Below are 26,993 nucleotides of genomic sequence, written 5' to 3'. Positions count from 1 at the left end.
AGCCATGAGCACTCTCAACATCCACTCTTCAATGGACTAGGTGCTTGGACATCCAATATGAGCAATCCACATACATGTTATGTGACACTTTGCAGTTACGAGCCTTCTTGCGTGAATGGTCCTAAAATCTCTCACGTTTGATCTCTTTCAAAAAATGTTCTTGAAATTGGTTTTTTGGAGTACCTATTGAATGACCTAAGTTAAGGAACCAACTAGCATGAGTGTTACCACTATCTTAGTTGTATAAACCTCTGAATGAAGGTGCTACAACACAAGAGCTTTGTCAACTCTTTTCAATAGGTAAAGTATTTATATTTGGCCCTTGTGGGATTTTTGAGTCGAAAGACTTTCCAACAACTGTTTTCATGATTAGTATCAAACCAATCACGTTACTATCCTGTGAGGACAAGTTGTCACGTGTCATGCTAGATGTCCAACCAAGTTATGATTATCTTGATAAAACATATATTTCAACAAGCTTGAAATTCTTCATAAGTACCACAATCATTGAGGATTAAGGAGTTCAAGAGAGAGGCAATCTCACCTAGAGCCTGTCACCCAATGTTGCAAATAATGAGAGTCCATACCTATTTGTGTGCTCTCGTCAATTGAATTCCAATCGGCTTTTGACTTGTTTCTGCTTCTCATCAAAGTGGTTAAATTTCTAGAAGCTTTTAGCTGTCAATTTTGATTCTAAGTGCTAGTTTTATAGCACAAATGGATGAGGGAAAGCTTTTCTAAGGGTAGCTTGAAGTTGTAAACAAGTATTCTAGTGGAGATTATAGTGTTGCGCCTTTGGGTCTTTTGTCACACATGAAGTTAGCAAGTATAGATTTCGACCTTGCCATGCTTGAGGCAAATAACAAGCCATGTGTCATCTGCCCCCGGTTGCTTAGGTCAATAACAACTGACGATTATACTGGCAACATGTGAAATATGACAAAAAAGTTAAAAGTTCAACGATAGGATATTATCCCACATCGTCATGGGTTGCCACAACATCGACATGAAATGTAGGTGAGGATTTGATGTCCATGTGCTAGTAGTCACTCAAGGCCCTCAGGGTTCCATGTGCTACTTTGCTGGTATCACACACAGACCTTTGTCCTTCCTCAGTCCTCACATATCCTTTTATTTTTTCTCCCTAGCCTATTACCTGAGGCTCACAATGGAAGTCTCGATCAAAACGTTTGTGATGTTTACTTTTCAGCCTGTAGAAAAGAGACTTTGTAGCAAGGCCAGGCCTCGGGCCCAAAATTTCGGCAGCTGTACTCATTGATTTACGACCGTAGGTAGCCATTCCTCTCCTGCGTCTCCTCCGTTGAAGAATACCATTGCGCTTTTCGCCTGTCATCACGTGAGTCACACACACATCCCACAGAGTCCAATTTCGTTCTTGTAGCTCCTCTGGCTCTCTGCCTGTCTGTTCAATTGCACGACCTATCTCTCTCTCTCTCTCTCTCTCTGTCTCTCACACACAAACACACACACATTTTCTGCCCACATCTTGAAGTTTAAGACCATTGCCTAAACTTGCACGCACTCGCATACGCTCTTATGCGCATTGCCACTATCACGGTTATACACTCTCAGGCTTTGTCACGCTAGTTCCTTTGCTTTGACGGCAGCGTTTTCGACTTACTTGCAAGTATCTCTTGCAGCAGATTGCCGCCAGAGCCTACTTGTTATGGGAAGCTCCTTTCCCCATGCTGTGCAGCATGCGAGTTCCCGATGCCCTGAAGGGACTTCTTCATTACAACAACAGAGGCATCTTGTCAATAAGCTCAGCGAAAATGGATCATCAAGTAGACATGTTAGAAGCACGAATGCGGCTATCCTGTTAAGAGGGCAAAGGTCAAGCTATCGTCTTCTATATTCTAACCGTACAAGGAGAAGTCCACAGAGAAACTTAAAAATTAGATGCTGTGAAGCGGGTGCAGCAGAGGTGGATATTCTTGTTCCTGAGGGAGGCGCTACATTAGGAGTCCCCTTTGAACACACAGACTTCAATGCTGTACGCCCCTATCGTGAATCTCCTGAGCTTTCTAGATCTTTCACAGGCTCAGAAGCTCTGATTGCTGAAGAGGATACTTTAGCTAGACTGCTTGATTATCCTTCGAAGAATGTTAATGAATTCACCAGACCACTTACCAACAAAGAGGAACCTTTACAATTTGTTGATGACAATGAAGAGAAGAATCTCTTGCAGCAAATGTGGGACATTGTGGTCTTTGCAGGTCCTGCCCTTGGCATTTGGTTGTCAGGGCCATTAATGAGCTTGATAGACACAGCGGTAGTGGGGAAAAACAGTTCGCTTGAGCTGGCAGCCCTAGGTTTGTTCCTCATTCATGTTGTCAGTGGTCATCACATTGCTCGCTTATTTGATCATGCAAATTTTAACTGCATGGATGATACATTTATTAAATTGGGATTACGAAATAAGCTGAGGGTTAGTATCTATAATGTGCACAGGTTATATGTGATTTCAGGTCCAGGGACAGTCTTTTGTGATCAATTGGGCTATGTGTTCATGTTTCTATCTGTGGCTACATCCAACTTGATTGCAACTTCTCTAGCAAAGCAGGTCAGGAAAGTCTCTATCCAGACTGGTTCTTCATATGTGGCTTATATTGTGTGGAAAATGCATGGAAATTTTTAATTTATAAAGCATCCTTAAATGAGTGAGCCATTTGTGCTGTTAAGGGTGAAGGATGCTGTCAAATAGGGAGTAGAAGCTAGATTATATTGTGTGAGGAGAAGAAAGAAAGGTAGTTTTAACAGAAAGCTTCCGACATATTGCATGAACCCATCTAACTATTCTTGAAATTTTTAATTCAAACTCTCAAGGCTATAGTTCCCAGAAGGCTCTTTCAATCGAAGACTTTAATATTGCTTATGTTTCAAGTGTAAGTGTGGAATCAGGCACTCTTTTGAGAAGCTCATTTGATTTTCTTTGGAACTGGATAGATTTGAGTATGTGAAGGCACTGTTTTGGTCTAGATTAGCTCAACAAGGCTTTGCAACAATGTACCAGTTCCCCACAATCACATGCTCTTCAGGAAGGGTTACTTTCTAGTATTTGTGGCTTATTGGCTTTTATGCTGTTTAAAGGAGTATCATACACAGGTCTGTTAGAGACAGATAGTTATGAAAGAGGACTTTTCCCTTCATGTCTCCCTTTTCGGTAAAGCCATTGGTTAACTGAAGTGCATGTCTGCCAGATTTTTGAGTGTCAGCTTTTGTAGTCTTTAAGCAGTTTGTTCTTCCTTTCTGATTCTGTTGCATTGTGATACTCCCGCTCTTTACCGCTAAAGTCATGTCTGCCTAATGCATGTACTTCCTGTTTTACTTTTGTTCTAGCAAGTATTGTTGATCCTTTGACCCATCTTATTGGTTGCAGGATGAAGCCAGGGCAGCTCAACACTTGTCAAGGCTTCTATTTGTTGCTTTGGTGGCTGGAGTTGGAATGTTTCTTTTTACAGGAGCATTTGCTGAGCTTTTTCTGAAAAGTAATGCAGACTGACATTGTGTTATAAACCCTCGCTACTGCTCTTATTGCAAAATCTTTAATACTCTTTTTTGTTACCAGAATTCGTTGGGCCTGAGAATATGGGCTTAGTCTCGGCGGCTTTTTCATATGTGAAGGTACAATACTAATCATCGTCTGAGCTGCAGACTTTAAGTAGTGTCTTTTTTAACTAAGCAAACTTTGAAGAAAAACATATAATGTCTGGCGTGGCTCTTATCTTATGTCTGCTGGCCTCCTTGTGGCTATGTTATGAGGGTGTTTTGTCTCCATGATAGAAGATTAGATATAATGAAGAACCAGGTGTTCTCCTCTTCCTACTTTACCGCTATGATGCATGTTTTTCTCAATGCGTTCCAAGAATATGATAGTAAAATTGGCTTCCATCCTTAGCATGAAGAGAAACTTTGCCATGAAGGGATGGCGGCAAAGAAGTCATTGTGCCTGTGCCCTCTTTTAATTAAGAGAGAGTCGAGGCTTATCTTGACAAGAGGCTTGTCACGTGCACATGGCTCTGTGTGCCACGTGGACATGCTTCATCGACTTCCAGAGCCGGTTTTCCCCTTCTTCCTAGATAGGAGTGTCTAGAATCGTAGGAGGATTAGTACCGGCATTGTGCATGACCTGCATGTCCGGACGAATCCATTAGATTAGGTTTTCCAGTTTTTAAACCCTCTTGCATAAATGATTTGTATACATGTTTTGACAGATGTTATTACACTACGGTGGGTATTTGGCACGACGAGCATGTAGTTCTAGGATCCAACGAGCCATTCCCCGCATCGATTGGATTCGCAGGTGGTAGATGTGCGACAGTTTCACCCGAACCCAACCCCCCTCCCCCCGCCTAACTTATTATAAATTGATTGTGTGGGTGTGGACGAATTGCCCTACTTAAGCCTAAATTAAATTCTTAAGGCCTATTCCTCACCTATAAAGGGAGCAGTGGATCCCTCACTTGGAGTAACTTGCAGAAGGATAGCGCTAGGTACAGGAGCAGAGCATCCTAGCGTTTTTGCAACCCTTCAGCCCAATGTTTTTGGTGGAGCCTGGGGCCAGCAGAGGATCGCAGATCCACAACGTTTTCAGCCCTGCAGCGTTTTGGGTTTCAACCCTATCGCTTGCAGTTTTCAGCCATACCAAGCCAGCATTTTTGGACAATAGCAGATCAATCCAGTGTTTTCAGTTCTCAGCCCATCTTCCCGCGAAGGAACGGCTCAGAAACTGTCCTCGCGATTGCCCGTTGCGGTCTGGTACTTCGCAACCCATCAAGCCTCCCCTCGGCCATTCCCTCGCTCGGCATCGAGTGCTCCTTTGCTGTCCATCATCTGCATCATCGAGATCTACTTTTCCAGCCCTTCATTCCTCTCACATCGAGCCTCCCCTCGGCCATTCCCTCGCCGGAATCGAGTGCTCCATTGCTGCCCATCATCGGCATCGTTGAGATCTGCTTTTCTAGCCCTTCATTCCTCTCACATCGGGAGTGCAAATCACCCCCTTTGTGGCCATCCGGAATCCCTCCTCAAGAAGGATCCAAAGGTGCATCAAATCAGGGCCTCACCTTGAGGAGTTACCGTGGCGATAGTCATCATTCGAGTTAGCAAAGTTTGCACTTGAGGTATTGCATGTGTGTACATTCCATTCACTCAATCAAAAGCAAATACCGCATTGGTAATGGTGTGTTGGCAGCCCTTGAGTGTATATTCCTCTCCCTCTTGGAATGGCAGGCCTATCATTGCGTGTAGGACCGTGCGCCTTGAGCGTCGGAAAATAGCTACCAATTGTTTATCGGGTATTGCATGCGGGGTGCGTCAACAAGGGGGAAGATAGTCTCCCGAAGATTAGTCTACGACCGTCCTTGAACCAAGAGCGGAAATCCTTGTATGGTCAAGAGTGGTATGGAGACCTCCCCCAATCAAGAAGGCGAGCAAGTTCCACCTACGGATCCTCCCATGAGCCCTCCCCCTACCCCACCCTCTTTGCCACCTAATCCCATGGATTCTATGATGCGGATAATGATGGAGATGATGATGCGGCAAGAGGTCGAGCCTCCGTGCATCTCACAGGTGATGCCATCACTTGGAAGGATAAATGCATGGAGGAGGAAGAGGAGGAGGAGGAGGAAGAAGCCCACAAGTCTACCCATTCCGAGTCTGTCCTCGTTCCTTCTCTCGAGCTTAGTTGGGAGGAGTTCAAGGAGGATCTAAAGACTCGCTTTTTACCTCCACAATACTTGAAGCGATTTAAAGAGGATATTCGGCTTTGTCTCAACAAGGTAAACTTGTGATGTCGTATGCTAACCATGTGTCTCAGTTAGGTGGACAATTGCAGAAATTAGATGAGGAAAGATTGGAGGCTTTTCTCGTTGGATTGGACCACTCGGTCAAGTTTGATGTGGAAGCCGGTGATCCAAAGACATTGCAAGAAGCTATATGCTTGGATTAACTCCAAGAGATGAAGCACAACAAGGGTAAGCTCAAGACGGCCTCAGGTAATGGTAACTCTTCCCTCATGACTCGTCTAAGGACAAGAATTCTAATGGGAATGGTAACCATAAAAAGAACTCTTCCAGTTCTTCTTCTCAATTTAATTCTCCATCTCAATCTCAAGCAAAGAGCGATAAATCTAAGGATAAGGGTAAAGGAAAATCTGATAAACCTCAACTCTATGAGAGTGCGCGTGTGCGGAAGCGTGAGAGGAGAGAGAGAGACAATAGACCACAAACGCAAGATGTGGTGAAGAGGGAAGAGGGGGCGATCAAACCCCCCCCCCCCCCCCCCCCCCCCCCCCCCCCCAACTCTACCAGAACAGAAGACCCTTGGTATAATCAGTATGATGGAAGTGAGTACACCCTTGGCCCTATAAATAGGTGCCCAAGGGGAGGTAGGCAAATGCTTGGAAAAATCCCCCACGACCCAACAAGAAATAAATGAATTATGAGGGTGCCCGGACAAGGTGGGCGGTCGGCTCGGAAGTGGATGTTCAGACAGTGCAGCCTATATGCATAGCCATTTGCCCTTTTAATAAATGTCATGTCAAAGTTACTTATTAATAAATGACATAAGTGATTGTTCATATGCCTATATGCTTAAGTGACTTAACTGTGCAAGAGAGGGTATAAAACTATGATCGGCCTGGGCATGCACGTCCTACTAGGGGCTCACAGTGCCAGGCTAGGTCCTATGCTAAGACTGACACTAAACTGTAGCAGAAGCTTGTCCACGTAGCACAAGTGAAGTGCGCACGTGACATCCCTCTGTTAAAGGTGAGGCATTACTGCCACACTTCTATCTATACTTCTGATGCTGCGTCTGATGCTTGTGGATGGATAAGTTGATGAAAATTCCTCCAAACTTGTGGTGGATATTGTGGATGTAAGTATTGTCGTGATGTAACCACCGACTATACGAGTTACTAGGTAGCCTTACTACTGTCGCAGAATACCAGCCTTGATGCTGACTCTACCTTGCGAGTAGGTACTACCACTCGAATAGTCTTGTCGTGAAAACATTGCGGTTGAAGCTTGAAGGTAAGGGTGCTCGAAGGTATTTCCAAGGGTTTCTTGTCGACGGAAGTAGATTCACGCTACATGCGAATGCTAATGTAGCAGAGGGTTAGGGTTCCTTGTATCAACTCCTTCCATATCTGCATACGAGGCTAGCAAATCTTGGTTCTCAAGATCTCGATTTTCGTGGATCCGATGTTGATCTTCGTTCAAAGACATAACGATGAAGACGGGATCGCGCCCGATTCGTGATGGACTAAGGGCGGGAGTCGCTTTTAAGTCCGGGATCGGGGCACGAAGATTCCTTGAGGAAAAAAAAAACAGAAAGAGGTTCTTTGGGTTCTTGGTGGTTCTTCCCTTGAGTTTGTGAAGCCGAAGCACGCACAAAGCTCTGATACCAATGTCAGGTGCAACGCACACAGAGCTCTGATACCAATGTTAGGTGCAGCGGAAGTGTTTAAGGATTTAGCTCAGATCTAGTACTCCGCACACAAACACAAGGTTACTTTGCGTCACTTGAAAGAACTGAATTGAATTGAATGAAAGAGAGACGCAAAGAGAGAGAGAGAAAGAGACTACATGGCATGTCGGGTCCCAACCACCCTCAAGGGCCCCCTTGCTCTGTTGCGAGAGCAAGTACTTCCTTCATTTCTTGCACAAAAATGTTGGTATAATGATGCTAAATGATGAGTTGCTGAGATTCTAATGGGTACTTGATGCTACTGATGCTGGGTACTGCTGAGGTGCTGATGGGTACTGCGGTGCTTGATATTGCCGATACTTGGTACTGCGGGTATTGTTGGGTACTGAAGGTACTGCTGATACTGATGAACCCTATGCCGAGCTAGTAGGAGCCAAGCCAAAACGCAAGGGGTGCTAGATACTGGGGTACTGTATTGTCGTCAACGACGACGACGTTGGCAATCATCGTCGATGACGACGACAAAGGGTACTTGTGTTGTGGTGCTGCTGAGGTACTAATGGGTACTGTTGGAGATGCTTAGTATGACTACAACGACGACGACGACGACAAAGGGTACTTGTGTTGTGGTGCTGCTGAGGTACTAATGGGTACTGTTGGAGATGCTTAGTATGACTACAACGACGACGACGACAAGGCTGTGGGCTGATTTACTATCGCTGAGAGTGGCGATGGTTGAAAACTGAAAATCGTTGGTGCTGCTAATGGCTGAGGGCTGAATCGGTGATGAGGCGAAGGGCTGAAATCGATCACAAGGGTAGGGCTGAATGCTGGCTGAAAAATGCTAATGCTGCTGGTTGAAAAACGCTGATGCAAGGCTGCAAAAATGCTGGCACTGCTTGTCCTTGAGAGGCTCTGCTTCTCTGATCCTCTGCCTGAGTGGTGCCATTTTCCCTACCTACCTCTAATAAATGTCATGTGAAAGTCACTTATTAATAAATGACTTAAGTGATTGTTGATATGCCTATATGCTTAAGTGACGTAACTGTGCAAGAAGGGTATGCAACTATGAGCGGCATGGGCATGCATAACATGCATATGTGAGCATTTGTGTTGCATTGTGATGTGCCAACCACTGAAAATATTCCTAATTGGGTGAGATTGCCCAGGTATGTAATTTTAGTACACCAAGACACTGGTTGGAGATCAACACGGTCTGGGTGTGATGGCTAATTTTACTACGTTGGAATATCAAGAGCTTCAATCTGGAATGAGAATATACTCCTTATTGAATGAGATTTTTCTGGGAAGCCAATGACCAGGATCTGAAGAGCTCCAATTTGGAATGAGAAAACTGATTGTTCCTCTGAAATTTTTGAGCTAACTTGAGTTGTTTTGTAGATATGCTGTAATCGCGGACAATTACTTTCTTTCAAGAAGGGGAAATGCCACAAAATTCTGACGTGTCAAGCCATTGAAGAACGGAGCCGACTTGCAGATCCTGGCCGAGGAGCCTAAACCTTAGAGAAGAAGCAGCAAAAGAAGCAGAAGGAGTAGAAGAAGTTTTACCAACTTGCAAAGTCTTGCAGAGTGGCCTATTCTTAACACTAGTTCTGTAATTGGACACTAAAGTGTCTTGAGACACTAAAGTGTCCTGTTTTCCTACGAAGTTTTGGCAATTTATTTGTCAAGCTAGAAAGAAGTTTGGCTTCTACAATAGGTTGGTTATGAGGGAAAGAAAGCATTGGATTTTTCTCCATGTCAAAATACAAGCCCTTTGGAGAGAATTTTGGTAATTTCTAAGTCGTAATATTTCGTAAAATTTCAAGCTGTTTTGCCAAAAAAATCATAAAATTCTTATGTCTTTTTGTAGAAGTGAGCTTTTTTATGTTGTTAAAAGCCAAAGTGCTAGTACTTAGTGTTACAAAACAATGGAATGACATTCAAGGAATAGTTTCAAATTTAATTGCAAGTTATACACATAATTTCATACTTGAGCACGTGCTGACTAAGAGCATAATTTTGGCCTTTCAAAGGTACTCTCATGGAATTGGAGCTATTCTAGTGCAATTTGACAACATCAAATGGCTTTATATGTTAAAATTAACAAACTACGTATTTTTTCGGCTCTCTAACCTACTTAAATTTTGTCGCTTTACACCCTATCTTGAAATTTTGATTGTGCAAAAATTCTTGAAAATCTTGAGTCCTCCACTATAACATTGAAACCAAGGTTTTAGGTATCCCATTTGTATTCATACCATGCACTTTAATACATTTAGTTGGTAAGTGTCGAAAGTTTGAAGTTATTTGAGGTTTTGAATACTTATGTCTCAAGAACTAAAATATGAAATTTTTTGCGTGTGCAGTTTGAAATGATTCAAAAATTGTTTCTTACCAAAGCACTTCTACTTGCCACCTTGAGTCCTCATTGGAGAGGGAAAGCAATGTATCACTTTCTAAAACTCAAAAACACATCAAAACATATTTTTTCTATGCATACAACGATATGCTTGAAATGGCTATATCAAAGACGTAGAACTTTTCATTATTTTATATACTCTCAAGTAAATTTTATTGCACATAAAACTTGTAAAACAATTGTAGAAAAGTTGTGTACAATTTTCTACAAGGTCGCTTCATTTTTTCTTGAGCTTATAAAGTTGATTTCTTCAAGGCATCAATCACAATCTTATGGGATCCTTTATTAGGTGGACATACTACTGCCTACTGGCTCTATGTAAAATAAAATCCATTATTAGGTGGACATATTCCCTCAGATTCCCTCGCCTCACAGGTCACGGCCTTGCTTCTCTCTGCGCTTATCGCCTCCAACCTCCCCGTCGTCACCTCACAGCCTTGTTGCCTTGATCTACCCCCAATACCTCCTTCTCCATTATCTTATGTGACACCACAAACCATAGCTTCGCTCTAGTCCTAACAAGACACACTTCTCCAACAACCCCAACTCGAGTGAATTCTGTCTCCAATTTTGTGAGGCCACAGGTCACATCCCTTCCTCACTTGGACTCAAACGTCTTGCTGGGATCTCCCTCACCTGCCTTAATCAAATCCATGCCGGCCTCACGATATTATTCATGTATGCTGTGAGTCGTTCATATCCTATCGCTCGCTTGTGGCATCGGCATCAACGATGTCTGCTGGCAACTACAACAATCGCTCGGTCTCGTTCGCTTGTGGAGCTCATTAAAAACACACACACACACACACACACACACACACACACACACACACACACAGAGAGAGAGAGAGAGAGAGAGAGAGAGAGAGAGAGAGAGAGAGAGATGAAAAAGGAAAGAGACGCAGGTTTTTCCAGGTGGCTTACTCCTCTCTTCTTCACTTTTTCCTTCCAACGTAGACCCTTCCCTTTCTCACTTCTAACTAATGCCATGATTTTATGAATTTCCATCAGCTGGTACCCTCTACTTGATGAGTATATTTCTAGCTAACATATTTAAGCATATCAAGAGGGTTTTGTTAAATACACCGTCTGATGCAATTAGCATTTAATCTAAATTTGTAAAAAGAGGACACTTAAGTGTCTTGTTTTGGTACCAAACTAGTGTTAAAGAAGAGTTTACCAACTTACGGGACCCCGTCGAACGTGACCTAAAGGGATTAAATGAAGCCGGACTCGCGCACTCACTCAGGAACCTATGCATGGCAAGTTGATGGCGTGGCAGGTCTGTACGAGCAGCCCGAAAATTGCGTTGGATTGCTGACGTGGTAGATGTGTAGAATGCCGCATTTTACCTGATGGTGCCGACGTGGCAGACTACATGGATTTGCTGGTTTTACATTGGCAGCTTTTTGGGCGTTTACTTTAGGCCAGATGCTTCTAGAACTTAAGCTTTTCATGTAATTGCTTTTCATGGCCAAGGGCCTTCAAATATGAGCCAAGGGCTCATTCTCTGGCATGCTTCAGTGTGGAGGTGCAGAGGATGGAGTACTGGCGTTGTATTGAGTTCAAGCAATATAAAGAAGTTTGTTACTTTAATGGCATTAATCTTCAGGGGAGGCCCATGCTGTAGTTGTTGTTGAATAAGCGTCCGCTTTGCTATTCTTTCCTTGGGTTTGGCGGCTGTGCCTCTGAAATATGGGGAAAAAAGTGCAAAGGTTGGTCACTACTCTTGGGTAGAATTGGTGGAACTCCACCCCTCCCCGTCTTGTGTGTCGTGCATTCTCTATCTCTTTCAGTTAAGTTCTTATTTGAAGTGCTTAAAGTTTTTCCGTCTGTTCTTTTCCATTGGCACGTGGTGCCCATCCTCGTGACGGACCTAGCTTACCTTTCTATTCTTTTCTTTGACCTGTTGGTAGCCTTGCTTGCCTCCCTGTCCTTGGCACCTCAATTTGAATCTGAGGAATTCTCTGATCTACCGGCTGATTCCCTTTCCTTTCTTTCCTTGTACCCTAGGTGTAAGGTGCAGCGGAAGTGAATGTTGATCTAGCTCACGATGAGTGCTCCGAACTGTGCTCAAGGATTCCTTTTACTTACGGAAGGGAGAGCCTTCCGTTCCTTTAGAGAGAGAATGCAATGATCACAAACAAAGTGAATGCAATTGTGAATGAAGGTGCTGAGACAAAGAGAGAGAGAGAAGAATACGACACTAGACGGTTCTCAAACCCTCCTCCAAGGGCCTCCCTATCTATGGCGAGAGAGGTCTATGCTATAGATTGCACAAATCTGGTACAATGGTCTAGATGCAATGGACTTGTCGATGATATCGACGACAATGATGACGAGGACGAGGACGGGCTGAAATCTGAAAACGCTAGGGCTGAAAAGCTGAAATCTGCTAACTGTTGACTTTCTGTTGATTACTGATACTGTCTCGGCGAGGACAGCGATGACGACGACTCGACGACGATGCGCTGAAAAGCAGGTGCTGAAAACTGAAAACAGCGGGCTGAATTTACAAACGTTGGCTGACTCGACAGTACGGCAAGGATCTGCTGCGGGTAGGTGAGATCTGCGAGGCTAGGGCTGAATCTGCTTTGGCTAAGGGCTGGAAACTGAAAATGCTGAAGTGCTGGGGCTGATCTGACGTCGGAAACTGCAAACGCTAGGCTAGATCTGCAAACTGAAAAACGCCAAGATGAATCTACTGCTGATGAAAATCGCTAGGGCTGAATCTGCTGTTGAAAATGCTAGGGAGAGAATCCCCCAAAACGCTGTCTGTGTTCTGTTGGTTGAAAACACTAGGGCCTCCTACCGGTCTTGCTGAGAAGGTGCACTGCAAGTTGCTAGAACTTCTTCTGCCTCTTCTGCCAGAAAGTGCTAGCGCTAGGTTTCTTTTATACTGCCTTAGCAAATTTGCCCTACTCACTTTTCCAACAAAAGTCACTTATTAAGTAGTAAGTGAAAAACGAGCAATTGGGGATGGGTTCTATGCACTGTAAAATGCTCATAATGGGTACTGAATGTCATGCTGATGATCATTTGTGTGCGTCCAGAGGATATGCAAGTGCTTGGACATGCACGGCTTGCTCATAGGCTTACAAACGTGCCAGAACACTTCCTAAGCTGACCTGCACCTAGACCTGAGATAGCTTGTCCGCATGCACATAGGGTTAGATGTGTAGACTTCCTTTTCGGACCATGCTCCAGTTTTCCTTACAATGATTGATAGACAGAGGAGGGGGAGCACGATGCTCCACATCCCAGAGAGGGTCTTGTTGGACTTAGCGCCTAGAGAGCGAGTGGAGGCTCTTTGGACAGAGAGCTTAGACATGCAAGACTCTCCTGCTAACAGAGTGGCCTCAGGACTTACTTAGCTTAGTCGACTCTTTCTCCAGGAGTCTTCGGTTCGCCTGGCTGTAGTGAGAGAGGAGGAGCAGCGTCTCCAACGGGGCGTTGCTTCCTTGTAGAGGATGCTAGAGTAGCATCCAGACAATCCTTGGTTGGAGGAGCAGTTACAACAGGCTCGCCAGGAGCTCGTAAACACAGAGGAGAGGTGCCATGAGTTTGCCTTCCATCGACAGGCATCTCAGTGGACCTAGGTGGGTGACAGAGTGACATGCGCTTTCTTTGAGGTAGTGGGACCTCGGTGTTCGCATGCCAAGGTCAGTCAATTCAGGAGGCCCGACGGGTCAGTTGCTTCAGGGCCAGAGGACACGCGTGCAATTGCCACTGATTTCTACCGAGATCTACTGTCTGTAGAGCCTTACTCAGAGCGTCAGGATGCATGCAGAGAGCAGGTGTGGGCACAGATGCCTTGTCTTGTGACTGAGGAGATGCGCCAGAGGCTTGAGCTGCCCCTTCAGTTAGAGGAGCTACACATGGCTCTTAGCGCACTCCCCCGTGGTAGCTGACCAGGTGAGGATGGCTTGACTCCCAGTTTTTTCTTGGAGTACTAGGACTTGCTTGGCTGAGATCTCTGTGGTGCTTTCCAGTACATCCTGCACACAAGAGAGATGCCTGACAACATGAGTAAGGGCCTGATTTACCTCATTCCCAAGGAGAGTGGCTCCTTGAATGAGATTTGACAGTGGCGCCCCATCACCATCCTCAACTCAGCCTACAAAATTCTGGCCAAGGCTTTGAGTTTGAGGATTGAGCCACTTCTAGAGAGCATTATACATGGGACTCAGACAGGTTTTGTCAAGGAGCGTAGTATCCTTGACAACATCTTTACTTTTTGGGAGTCTTCTGTCCTAGCGTGGCTCCGTGGTGAGGATTTGGTGATTCTTCTTCTCAATTTTGAGAAGGCCTACGACACAGTTGACTGGGACTTTCTGGAGGGCACTCTACGCAGGGTGGGCTTCTCAGATGCTTGGATCAGAGGGGTGTCAGCTTTGTACAGATGGAAACACAGTCAGGTACTTTTGTCAGGAGGTAGAGGTGATCGGTTCATGCTCACATGTTCGGTCAGACAGGGCTGCCCTCTTGCCCCCTTCCTCTTTCTTTTTTATGCTGAGGCGATGAGCAAGTTTTTGGTTTCACAGCAGGTTGGTTTACGTGGCTTAGCCCTTCCTATTCGGGGAGATGAGCTACTGGACGCTGAGTTTGCAGACGACTCAACCTTGTACTTGGATGGCCAGGAGGCCAACCTTCACAGGTGTGAGCAAGCTCTTGAGACTTTCTGTTGTGCATCTGGCGCATTGATCAACTGGAGAAAGACAGTGGCTTTCTCAGTTGATAGTGCTCCTATACCCGATTGGATACCAGGTGAGGGTTTCAGGTGGATTCCCCGAGGGACTGCAGTTCAGTACTTGGGTTGTTAGGTTGGTTTGGACTTGTCTCCCGAGCAGCAGATTGCTCCCCTCCTCCTGTCTATCAGGAGGAAGTTGCTACATTGGAGCTCCGCACGACTTTCTCTGGCAGGCAGAGTTGTAGTAGCCAACCAGGTGTTGTTGGCTATTATGTGGTACATCACTTCTTGCTGGATCTTCTCGAGTTCTCGTATCAGTCAGGTAGAGAGGCTGATCAGGAACTTCCTTTGGTCAGGGCGTGACACTCAGATAGCCCGGGCCAAAGTGGCATGGCAAGTCATCACTCTTTCTTGTTCTCGGGGAGAACTAGGGATCATAGTCCCAACATAGCAAAGCAGAGCTCTTCTTGGGAAGTTCATCGTCAGAGGACTTCTTCCAGGTGAGGAGCCTTGGAAGGAGTTCTTGCTTCAGCGGCTTAGTGCTAGGGTGCCTCAGGCTGGAGACCCTTGGCGACCCTCGACTAGATGGATTTTTGGCTTGAGCAGGAGACTGAAGGACCGCTTTGCTGCGAGTTTGCTCCGATCTTGGGAGCAACTGCGACGAGGCTTGGAGCAGCGTCAGCCTACTTGCACGGAGGAGCGCTTGAGACAGCCCCTTGTTTGGAACCCCATGGTTAGTACTCAGAGAGGCCACTTGGTTGGTAGTCGGCCTCATGTTTCCTGGGGTCCCATGGTAGAGAGTCCAGCACGCTGTCTAGGTGATTGGTTACAGTTTACAAGCTTGTCAGAGGAGCTTCAGAGCTTTCAGCTACAGGGCATGAGAGGGGTGCAAAGCATGTGTCAGGACATCTCAGAGGCAGTGCCAGCTGAGTGGCTCACACCTCTCGAGTCAGCAGCACCTAGATGGATGGGAGCCTTTACTCGAGTGGAGGTTCTCATCTCAGTTCGGGCTTGCTCAGAGACTATACCCTCCCTGTTTTTCGAGCTACAGGGTGAGGGACGCTTACACCGAGTTGCAGTAGAGGCCCCGCAGGTGGTAGAGTGCTGTTGTCAGAGGATCCGAGTGGTGGGCATCTGTGGGAGGACTTGTGTCATAGATCCCGACTCAGCAGCTCTTGAGTCTGGCTACTGGAGGCTGTGGGCTTGGGAGAGTTGTCCTTCGGCACGAGTACAGTGGGATCTTGGAGAGTGGCTTTGGAGGGACGCTTTCTCCTCTGCAGACCACCCAGGTGTCCCTTTCTTTCAGTACACTGTTCGGTTGGGACGTCACATATTGGCAGCACAGAGAGAGGCTTGTCCTGCTGCAACACCTCATTGGCAGGAGGAGGGTCTCATAGCTGAGTTCTTGGCAGCTTTTTGGGAGAGGTTGTGGGACTCTAGACAGCCGAGACGAGTCACTTTGTTCCAGTGGTTGGTTGCACACAGAGCTACAGCAGTTGGGAGCTGGCTTGTACATAGTGGTCTCTCGGCCGCATGTGTAGCTTGTGACCATCTTGTGGAGAGTCAACGTCACTGTCTTTGGGATTGTCCTTTGGCACAGCAGGTGTGGCTTCGTGTTCTTCGGCTGATGCCAGCTCTTTCCACAGCTCTGCAGTACACTTGGGGGGCAGCTGCTTGGTCCACTCTCACGGGCTCGTCACTACAATTTGAGCTATCTTCCACGAGCAGGATGATAGTGATGCAGGGGGGTCGACCTACAAACCAGCCTGCCCCACAGAGTTTACTCCACAGGAGTGGTGCAGTGAGAGGGGAGTGCTCGGAGCTCATCAGTGGCCTGACACTCTGGTTCATTTGGCGGACCCGTTGCTTCCGCATCTTTGAGGCTCGCCCTGTACCACCAGCAGATACTGTTCGCGATCTTTGGCTAGAGCTGGTCCATACTCTCAGAGGACAGCTAGAGAGACTCCAAGGCAGCTCCGACCGCATGCGGGAGCGCAGAGAGGCTTTTCTTCGACTGTGGCGTCTTGGGCCTTTCTTCACCACGGTCCATGGTGTACTCAAATGGCATTACCGTCCACCTGTGTGACTTTTCCCTCCTCCATTTCTTGATTTAGCCTCGTTGTACATTTGCTGTTTTTTCATTGGGAGAGTCTTCCCATCATGATTATTGTAGCCCTCTTTTGTAGAGGTGGTTGTAGCCCCATGGGCAGTTTCATTAACTAATAGAAGGATCTTTTTCTCGGAAAAAAAAAAGTAGATTTGCCTTTCAAGGGATTTAACATTGGCAGTTATGCGATCAAACCATGGTGCCCCTAGGATTACATCCTCATGCTTGAGAGGAGAGATAAAGAAGTCCTCTTTGTCCACATAGCTTTGGACATGGAGCTCGATTTTCCAATTAAGGGAGTGATTGAAGCTTCTTGCCCCTTGAAAGCACCATCGGCGGGTAGGACATCTCCCATCTCATAGGCTTGGATGCCTAGCTTGGTGGCCAACTCTGTGGATATGAAATTGTGAGTAGAACAAGGGTCAAAGAGAATAAAAGCATCATGTTCTCTTACCTTTCCCCAAGCATGGCATAGAGGAGATCCTTTGTGGTGAGCATCCTCTTCTTGGATTTTGACCAAAGTAGCTCTAGGAGGCTCATTTCATGTATTCTTGTGGGGGCAAGCACGATAGGCATGCTCTTGCTCCCTGCACTTGAAACAGCGGTTATCTTTACGATAACGCTCAAGCTCTTCAGGAGAGAGTTTATTTTGGCTTTTATAAACTCCCTTCTCCTTAGCTTGGTTGTTGTTGGCGTTGCCTTTAGGAGACTTTTGGACAGTGTCCTTCCCCTTAGGCTCGTTATTACGGTCCTTGTTCTCCGTGGGCTTAAGATTTCTCTTAGTCCCTTGTTGGAAATTGATTATTACGGTCCTTGTTCTCCGTGGGCTTAAGATTTCTCTTAGCCCCTTGTTGGAAATTGATTCGTGAAGCCATCATGGTATGGTGTATGACCGTAGATATGATGCGTGGCCTTTGGGAGTTAACATACTCCGCCATATCTTCGGTTAGACCCGCACAAAATTGTTGTTTTTGCTCTCCAAAATCCATCTTTTTGAAGACAGTGGCTTTGAGATGTAAGTCTCAAAACTTGTCTACAATTTGTGGATAGATTTGTAGGGAGAGAGCTTCAAGCTTCGCCATTCAGTGAGTACTTTGTCTTTGGCATAGTAGCCAAAAAATGCTTCATGATGGAAGCTCTTAAAGCTTTCCACGTTCGTGGAGCTTCACCCTTTGCCCGTAGGCTACACCACCATTGCCTGGCAGACTTTTGAAAATGCATAGCTACATGGCGTAGCTTAGTAGCTTTAGAGGACTCCGTGAAGCTCTCATGTCCAAACACCGCATCGAATTGTTGGATGAAGGCCAAAACTTTGTCTGTAGCACCAAAGGTGCCATCGTAGGTAAGGGAAGAGATGTTCTTTCCTCCCTCTTTGAACTTTTTGAGCTTGGACGACCTCTTCTACGCGGCATAGGATTTCGTATGGCCTCTTCTTTTCGGTGGTTCGAAAGTTGCACCATCACTTTCTTCAGAGGAGGAAGAATTTGAGGATGGAGAAGAGGGTGACCTCTTTCTCGCCTTTTTCTTCCCTCGTTCCTCCTTGTCTGCACCATCACTTTCTTCATAAGAGGAAGAGGACGAAGAAGATGGAGAAGAGGGTGACCACTTTCTCGCCTTTTTCTTCTCTTGTTTTCTCTCGTCCCTCTTTGAATTATGGTGTGGAGAAGTGTGCGATGGTCTTCTCTGTTTAGGGGGTGATGGAGAGCATTTTGCCCGCCGTCTTCGTAGAGCCATCTCCGGTGGCAGGAGACTCACTTCTTTCTCGTTCTTTCGGTGGGGGCTCTACCATTGAAACTTGAGTTGTGCTTTGGGAAGGAGATGCGTCGTCAAGTAGTAGATTTTTGAGCCCTTCGTACGGATCCTCTTCTTCTTCCCTTATCGGAGAGAGGCCTCTTTTGGAAGTCTCACAAGGAGGCTTCCTAGATACTCTCTCTTCTTGGTGGGGAGTTTGGAGAATCCCATGAGTACGTAGCTGCCGTAGCACTTCACTTTGGAGGGATGGATTGCCCATGGCTTGTTGAAGTGTAGAAACAAGGTAGTTAACAAGCATAGGGGCATCATTAGTAGCCCGTTCATTAGCAAAATCAAAGCAATCAACATTAATTTCACTCTCTTTACTATTGTCAGCCATTCTAACAACTTATTGTCACGTGACACATCCAACCCTATGTGTCCGTGGACAAGCGACATCATGATCAGGGTTTAGTTAGTCTAGATTAGCAGTGATCTGGCACTTTTGTGAGTCTATTCGTAGACCGTGCTTGCCCAGTCACTTAGCAATAGATGCATATCCTCCGGTTGCACACAACATGATCATCAGTATTCCCATCAGAATCCATTAGAATCAGTTAGGGGAATTTTCTAGTGCATTTAGCCTATTTTCCCTATTTTTGGTATTTTTCACTTATTATTTTTAAGTGACTTTCCAACAAAAGTAGGTAGGGCAATTTTGCTAAGTTAATATATAAGCAAACCCAAGTTAGCACAATAGGGCAGATGAGCAAGGAGCACAACAGGCCCCCAAGCAGCAGGTGTTTCCCCTCTCTCAACAAGACCCTCTCCAAGCCTCCCTTGGTGAGACCTCCCCCCTTCAGCCAGCGTTTTTGCTAGCGCTAGCTCCCACAGCAGGTTGGCATTTTTTCCAAGCAAATCCTCGCCATAGACACATCAGCCCTCAGCGTTTTGGAATCGCCAGCAAGCCAGCCCCTTCTCCCGGCGTTTTTCCCCATGACCGGCAGCCCGACACCGGCAACAAGCACTAGCGTTTTTCAGCCAAAACGCTGCAGTCTCATTGGCATTTTTCAGCCCAGAACATAGCAGATGAAAACGCAGATTTTCAGCAGACAAAAACGTAGATTCAGCAGCCCATAAAAACGCAGCAGATTCAGCCTAATTGGTTGTAGATACACCCCCATTTTCAGCCTCGAAAACGCAGCCAAAACAGTCATTTTCAGCCACCCAAAACAGCCCAAAAATTTGCAGATTTTCAGCAGTTAGAAGATCACAAATTTCAGCCCTAAAGTCGTCGTCATCATCACCGTCGTTGTCATCGGCATAGTCCAAGTTGCATCAGTCCATTGCATACGCATTGTACCACTTTGTGCAATCAATAAGTAGACCACTCTCGCCGACGAGAGTGGGGCCTTCGGAGGAGGGTTTTACAACGTCTCTGGTGTCGTATCTCTCTTCTCTCTCTATCTATCAGTCTCATACACTTGCACGCACAGTGTCCATTCACTTTGTCGTGATCATAGCACTTTCCATTAAGAACGGAAGGCTCTCCCTTCCATAAGAACTAAAAGGAACCTTGAGCACAGTTCGGAGTACTCATCTTGAGCAAAGCGCAAACAATCATTCCTTTGCACCTAACACTTTTAGGTGTACTTTGGCACTTCAAGCCCTAGTTGCTACTCCTCTTAACCCCTTTAGAAAAGCACTCAAGCTCCTGTACCCATGGCTCAAATATCATTAATTGCAAGGAATAGAAGAGAGGATCTTTCAACACCAAAACAGTATCGGCTCTTGTCAAGCTTCTAATAGCTCAATAGTGGTTAAGCCGTAGGCAAGCCCCGTAGGACTCCACTATTAAGACCATAGCTCTCAACGGTGATGCCCCGTTATCTGGACGAAGCAGGCGCACTACAAGGCTGAAAAATCCCTATTCTACTTACTCAATTGCAATTAACAATACCAACTATTTATAGTTAGCTTGAGGACCTCTCTTCTTGAGCAAGAAAAGAGAAAACTTGTGCTGATACCAATGTAACATTTATTGGTCTAGTAACTTGTGTATAGCGGAAAATAACATAGACATAGTGAGCATTTCATTAGAATAGATTCCTAATGAGCATAGCAAGAGTGCTTGGATGGAGAGAGCAACAAAAGCATAACACCTAGTTAGATAGGCATGAACAATACTTCAAAAAGAGAGAAATTAAGCTATTGACAACAGTTGAGGACCGGATTTACATGGAGCCGGTCCCCCCTCCAAAAGGCTTTGTATTATAGGTTTCCCCCATCAAGGGAGACATTTTACAATACAATACTTTGTGTTCCTTCAATAACTTGCTGGTGCAATGAAGATGGAAACTTCAAGCACCAAGCTCACACTCGTAAAATACAACAGCAATTCCCTCACGGTCTCAGACCCAACACCTTCGAAGATGGTGAGAGCTAGCAGGGTATGAGAGTAGATTGAGAGAAAGGAGTATTCTTATGAGAAAGAAGTATGTCTCCTCACATAATCACTCATAATAGCTTAGCATAGCTTAGTAATTAGCACGGTAGAGGAGATCAGCATGCATTGGAGCTTAGCTCTTGGTTGGATTTGCATCACAAAACCAAGAGTTGTTGGTGTAGGCCTCCCTTCTCACAAGCTTGGAGTAGATGATGAGCTTTCCATTAAAGCTTGAGAAGGAGATAAGTCTTCTTTACTCCACACATGAGATTGTATGAGTGTGTGTGATAATGCCTTGCCAAAATCAGCCCCCTCTCTCTCTCTTGGTCGACCCCTCTTGCTTTTTATTCATACTGGCATTCTATTGGACCCTGCAAAGCTTAGCCAATGATAATTAAGAAGCATAAGTGATAGCCTTGTGACATGTGTCCCCCTTTCCCCTTTTGTGAGAGCTTTAGGTATTTAATTAATGCAATTAAACTCTCATTGGACCCCTTAGTCTTCTGGCCAATAGGAATCAGCCAAGCCATTGGGTTGCTGAATGCTCATTGGACCCCTTCGGAGACTTTCCAATAGTCTTCTAGAGAGCTTAATTTCTATTGGTTCTTTTATCAAGTGTTTTTAAATGAATAAAACTAAATGTACTCTAGCCTAATTCTCATTGGTCACCTCTATGGCCATCCAATAGGATTTGAATGCACCTTACCTTTGAGTTTTGGAACCTTAGCATTTTGAAAGTGTTAATGGGCTGAACCTTAGGGTCTTTGAAGCCCATTGTTGCACATTGCTCTTTTGCGGATGGCCCCCCTTTGGATCCCTATGTTTCCTCCTTTGGATCCCTACTGTGACCGGTCTGCCAGCTTAACCAATATTCTAGCTTTTTCTCCCCTGGTACTTCCCCATATTAAATGATCAGTTTAACATGAGAAAAACATTTAGGAGTATTAGATTTTAGTTATTACGACAAGGCCTTTATTTTCCCTTTAGAGTTTTCTTCTCTTTGAAGTCTCCTTGCTCTCTCTCTCTCTCTCTCTCTCTCTCTCTCTCTCTCTCTCTCTCAATGTTGTATACGTCCTTCCCAGCTAATATTGTTGCAAATCTACGTGCTTTGTCATTGTCCATTGCTACGTGCTATAGAGTAGCGCATCATTTTTATTGTTGTTGAGGGAATCTTTGATAGGAATGCCTTTTTAAACGCAAGTAAGTGTGTGTGAATTGAAAAATTCAATGTGTGAAGGCGTGTGTGTGTGCATGTTGTCCCCCCTCCGCCCTTTCTTGCTCCAAATTTTGGTAGGGACAAATCTAACTATACATAGCGGGGCAACCACCCAGCTCTTGAGAAAAGGATACTTATGTGTTCCTGTATCCATTCTGCTCTTTAGTCCTACTATGCTTGAGCTTCCACTTTGTAGATGTAAAAGAAATTGATTGCTGTGGGAAAATGTGTAAGAATATATTATAATCTCCCTTATACTGGATTTTTGTCAATTTTGCAGATTAGAGGGTATGCTTGGCCTGCGATACTAGTTGGCATGGTTGCTCAAAGTGCGAGGTAAATTTTGTCAAAGCCAGCAGCAAGCCACAATGTCTAATTCAAATAATCGGTTTTTTTAAACAATTGCCAATATGTAGTGCATTGTAGAACTTGTTAACTCTCTCTCTCTCTCTCTCTCTCTCTCTCTAGTGGCTAATCAGGGCAAATAAAACTCCCTTCAAGACATATGAAGGTTTAAAGAGAAGGTGGTAGAGCTAAAGAAAGGTAAATTGAATGTGACTCTCTCGCTGATGATCTCTCTTTTCGTTAATGCATCTCTCTCTCTCTAAACTCATTTTGAGAAAGAATTCTCCGTTAACGGAAAGGAAACATCGAATGAATATGCTGAATGGAGTCCCTTGTTTTCATGCACATTTTCTGTTGGCAACTCTGAGGGCACAAGTGTCCGAGAATTCTCTTTATGAAATAGTTTGTTGGATTGATAGGGTGACATAACACAACATTTGGGTGCCAAAAAGCCCAAAATAGAGACGATCTTAGCTCATGTAGAGCGACGGCAAGGTCAAAATTTGTTGTATACTATCTTCACAAGTATGGCATGCCAAAATTTGGTATATGTATGCACCAGTCAATGCCCTAAAATGTGAGGCATTTGAAAGAGCCTTCCCTTAATCTAGAGATGCCATACAATTCATGAGGAAGATCAGGCACTCTGAAGAAGTTTAAACAAAAAAGCACCCTGCTTTTAGGAAGATTATGCTGATGATCAGTTGTATGGTGCAGCCTTGGAATGCAGGATTCTTGGGGCCCCTTAAAAGTGTTGGCAGTGGCGAGTTTTGTTAATCTCTTTGGAGACATTCTTCTTTGCACATACCTGGGTCAAGGAATTGCTGGTGCAGCATGGGCTACGATGGTATCACAGGTGCTTAATCAGCCTTTAGTTTTTGCATATGTTTAATCAGCAGAAAATTGTAACTGCTCTCTTGGGACCAGATTTTAATATCTGTTTCCTCTGCAGTATATAGGTGGGTTTTTGATGTTGAGATCCTTAAAGAAGAAGGGATATAGCCTTGCTTTAGCTATTCCATCAACAAATGAGCTACTGCACATGGTGGAAATAGCTGCTCCAGTGCTTTTAACAATGCTTTCGAAGGTTGTTTCATGCCTTTTTTTTTAATTTGCACCTTTGTGTTCTTAGAGTACTAGATATGATTTTTGGGTGTTTGAAATGTGATGATGATGTGGCAATCCATTTGTACAGGTGTCATTTTATGCACTGATTACTTATTTGTCTACATCTTTGGGAGCAGTGACTCTAGGTGCTCATCAGGTATGCTTTACTGCTTCAGAAATTGCCAGCAGGGAATGGCCCAATGTGATGGCTGGGTCGGTAAAGTTTGGATTTGATAACAGGTGATGATAGGTATTTACTCCACATGTACTGTGTCTGGTGAACCGCTTTGTCAGACTGCTCAATCATTCATGCCTGCCTATATCCAAGGAAAAAATCCAAATCGGAAAAAGGTCCGTGCACTACACAAGATTAACTCTTTCGATGTAATTGGCAGTGTCATCAAAGTACTTCTTTGCTCTTTTTCAGGCACAGCTGCTGTTGAAATCGCTTCTTTTGATTGGTGGCATTTTGGGGATTTCTCTTGGGTTCTTTGCGCTCAATTTTCCTTGGTTGTTTCCTCAAGTCTTTACTAATGATGCTGCTGTGATCAGTCAGGTGAACATGATTCTTGCTTTGAAAAACCATCAAGGTGTGGATTCGCATCATTTCTAGACATTATCTTTCTGAGATGCTGCAATTGGTTACTTTCAGATGCGAGCAGTATCTATACCATTCTTTTGTGCCCTTGTGACAACGCCACCTTTGCTCTCTCTTGAGGGAACATTACTGGTATTGACATATTGAAGCTTTTTGATTCAACAGCAATGGCCTTCATTGTCAAGTAGGGCCAATTTTAGTGAGGATGAGTTGATCTTTTACGGTGTGGGCATGTAGAATCCATCTTTTGATGTGTGCCTCACTCGTTTGGCATCAAATCATGACGCATGTGTTATGGACCATGGTAATTTAATTGTAAATGTTATCTGCTGCAATAAGCTAGGTAGCTTAAAGCAGAAAGCTAAAGACTTTCTTCTAGCTGCAGAGTATTCATAAGAGACAGCTCATGTGCCTATTTTAAAAGAGTTTTGTCTTGGGCTTGAGCAGGCAGGCCGTGACCTCAAGTTCCTCAGTTTGAGTATGCTGACATGCTTCATTGGGGGTTCAGCTATGCTAACGGTAAGTAGATTCTACTTGTGTGTTAATTCTAAATCTTCTGTTGGAATGTTGATCTTTCATTTAGGGTTTGCCATGCTGTATGTAGGCCTTCAAACAGATGGGTTTTGGGCTTCAAGGGTTTTGGTGGACTCTCTTTTGCTTCCAATCAGTATGTGTTGTCGGAAAGCAATTTGATTTAGTGCTTTAAACCTCATCAAATTGAATGCTCACACTTTTGGTGATATGTAGGCGCGATTCCTTTCATCATATTGGCGACTTCAGTCTGCAAAGAGTGTGTTGAGAGACCCAGAACCCAAATTAAAAGCTGTATAACTTCAGTATGCATTTACTTCCAATTGGGCATTATTATCAGCCCATGTATCATTCTTTTGTACTTTGAGGTGGATGAGCCACTAATATAAGGGCTTTCCTCATGATTATTTTTTGTAAATGAGTGGTGAGATGTTGCTTCATGTGTTCGCGGCACAAGCTGAACACAGATCATTGGTAAGAAGCACTCCCCATTACAATGTACAGATAACACTGTTGTTTTCTATCACCTTTAGACGGGCATATAATACAAAGGACAAAAATTGAACGTGGGTGAAAAAATGGTCAAGACCTGGTCACATGTCATTGATTAAATTCTTTTGGCAATTCTACATTGGCACCTGAATGGTATTCGAAGGGATGGAAAGGTGGCTCTCTCATGCAAGCAATGTGCACAACTGAATGATTGGACGCCCCCAAGCCTCATGACCCACACTACTGTTGTAATTTGTAACTGTTGTACGCCATATCAAATCTACAGTTTACATTGATGACTAGTCGTTTGCCGTCCACACAGGTGTTCGAGAAAAGTGTCTCTCAGCTTACAAGCATGCTGCTTTGAAATTCAAAGTTGCCTGTTGAGAGGAACAGGAAAATGAAAAATTCCACATAGATCCTGAGAAAGATATTGCAAAATTAGTAAAGATTACCTCTATATTTTAATTTAAAAAATCCTTTTTGAAAATCCATGAAAAAAAGTTGCATGGTTGTAAAATAGGACTTTTTCTGAGCACTGGTCCTGTAGGAAGGTGTCATGAGTTGAAGTGAGCTTATTGGCAGGTAGTGGAGTTGAGGGCAGATGCATGCACAACAAAGTGTATCATAAGCTTGAGGGCGTCAAAGCAGAGTCGCAAGGAATCTCCATGTCTGTCTGTTTCTGTTCCATGTGAATATGGCAAGAGAAACGCCATAGCTTCATGTAGAGCTTACAAATACGGTTCATTTCATGGTTGTGGGGTTGGTGATCAATACAGCCCAGCTTCTCTTCACTAACACAGTCATAATCAAACTAGTCCGCCATTGATTCGACAGGCATGTGTGAAAAGCTTGCAAATGACAATAGTGACCAAAATAATCTATGGGCTTTTAAAACCTAGGCTTTCTCTGCTTGCAGTTTCCCCTGATTGTGGCTTGATGTTTGAGTAAACATGTAATTAATGAGTGTCATCCTCCCTTTTTGTGGCTTCATTCGCAACTCTATAATCATTGTACTGAAGGATTTGAAGGATCTGTTCATCTAATGTTTGTTGATAACATCTTTTCTTTTTTGTGAGGTCATGTTTGTGTGCAGATTAGTTGAATGCTACTAATGTATAGAGGTGGGTCTTTTGTTTGAAGATGTTATGTTGAGGAAAATTTGTATAGTGATTGCAATACCATGTACAGTTTGTAGAAACGGCTAAGGTACGATCTTGATTCGTTTCGACCAGAATTCAAAATTTAGCATTGAGCAGGCCTCCTGATTTTATTACTTGTTTTCAAAAATGGCACATGTACCCACCCAAGGAGGAGGATGCACTCGATTGTCCAAGGGCAAGAGCCCTAGCAATGCGAACACCAAGTGAGCACAAGGTGTCCCTCTAGAGGTGACCCAACGGGGGATTTGAACCCACAACCTATAGGTTGAGAGGCCAAAGCCTTATTGTTGGACCAACTCTTCGGGGACACTTCTGTACTATCTTAAAGTGGCCCTCAACCAGTAAATTTGTTGAATTCTCGTTTCCTTTATCATCTCTTGGTTTCTTTCAACATGTCAAAAACCTCAATTTTTTAACAAATATCTAAGAAGAAAATAATCTCTCTCTCTCTCTCTCTCTCTCTCTCTCTCTCTCTCTTCTCTTCTTCTTAACACACACCTGAACACTCTTATCTTTTCCTTGTCCACTCTTTCTTTTTTTTAAAATTTTCAACAAACCAATCTTTATCTTAGCTTGATTTGACAATGTGCTTGATGGCATGCCTTGTTCGATAGAGAAGTTTAAAGTTCTCCCACTACACACCATCCTCAAGTCTTCACATAGTCAACCACTCAACAATTTGGGAGTGATCAC

The 26,993-nt window shown here is 44.4% G+C and overlaps 1 protein-coding gene across 2 annotated transcripts; it reads left to right on the top strand.

Annotated features, from left to right (window-relative positions):
- Positions 1-1,279: 1,279 nt before the first annotated feature.
- Positions 1,280-25,439, top strand: LOC147463837 (protein DETOXIFICATION 46, chloroplastic-like). 2 transcript variants are annotated; one of them, XR_015185446.1, is made up of 15 exons: positions 1,280-2,333; positions 2,490-2,584; positions 3,401-3,509; positions 3,590-3,645; positions 22,345-22,400; positions 23,127-23,265; positions 23,362-23,496; positions 23,605-23,673; positions 23,757-23,867; positions 23,944-24,072; positions 24,169-24,246; positions 24,352-24,418; positions 24,562-24,633; positions 24,719-24,781; positions 24,862-24,875. XR_015185446.1 is itself a non-coding variant. In XM_086491489.1 (14 exons), exons 1-14 carry the CDS (start codon positions 1,688-1,690, stop codon positions 24,943-24,945), a joined length of 1,842 nt encoding a protein of 613 aa, XP_086347615.1. In that variant the 5' UTR covers positions 1,283-1,687; the 3' UTR covers positions 24,946-25,439. The 2 variants fall into 2 exon arrangements, 1 of the variants encoding a protein (XP_086347615.1); XM_086491489.1 differs by lacking the exon at positions 24,352-24,418 and having other exon boundaries at positions 1,283-2,333; positions 24,862-25,439.
- The last annotated feature ends 1,554 nt before the right edge of the window (positions 25,440-26,993 follow it).

Source organism: Adiantum capillus-veneris, chromosome 2 (genome assembly GCF_014529385.1).
Source record: "Adiantum capillus-veneris isolate H3 chromosome 2, ASM1452938v2, whole genome shotgun sequence".
NCBI classification, from domain to species: Eukaryota; Viridiplantae; Streptophyta; class Polypodiopsida; order Polypodiales; family Pteridaceae; genus Adiantum; species Adiantum capillus-veneris.
This window is presented reverse-complemented; position numbering and strand designations above follow the sequence as displayed.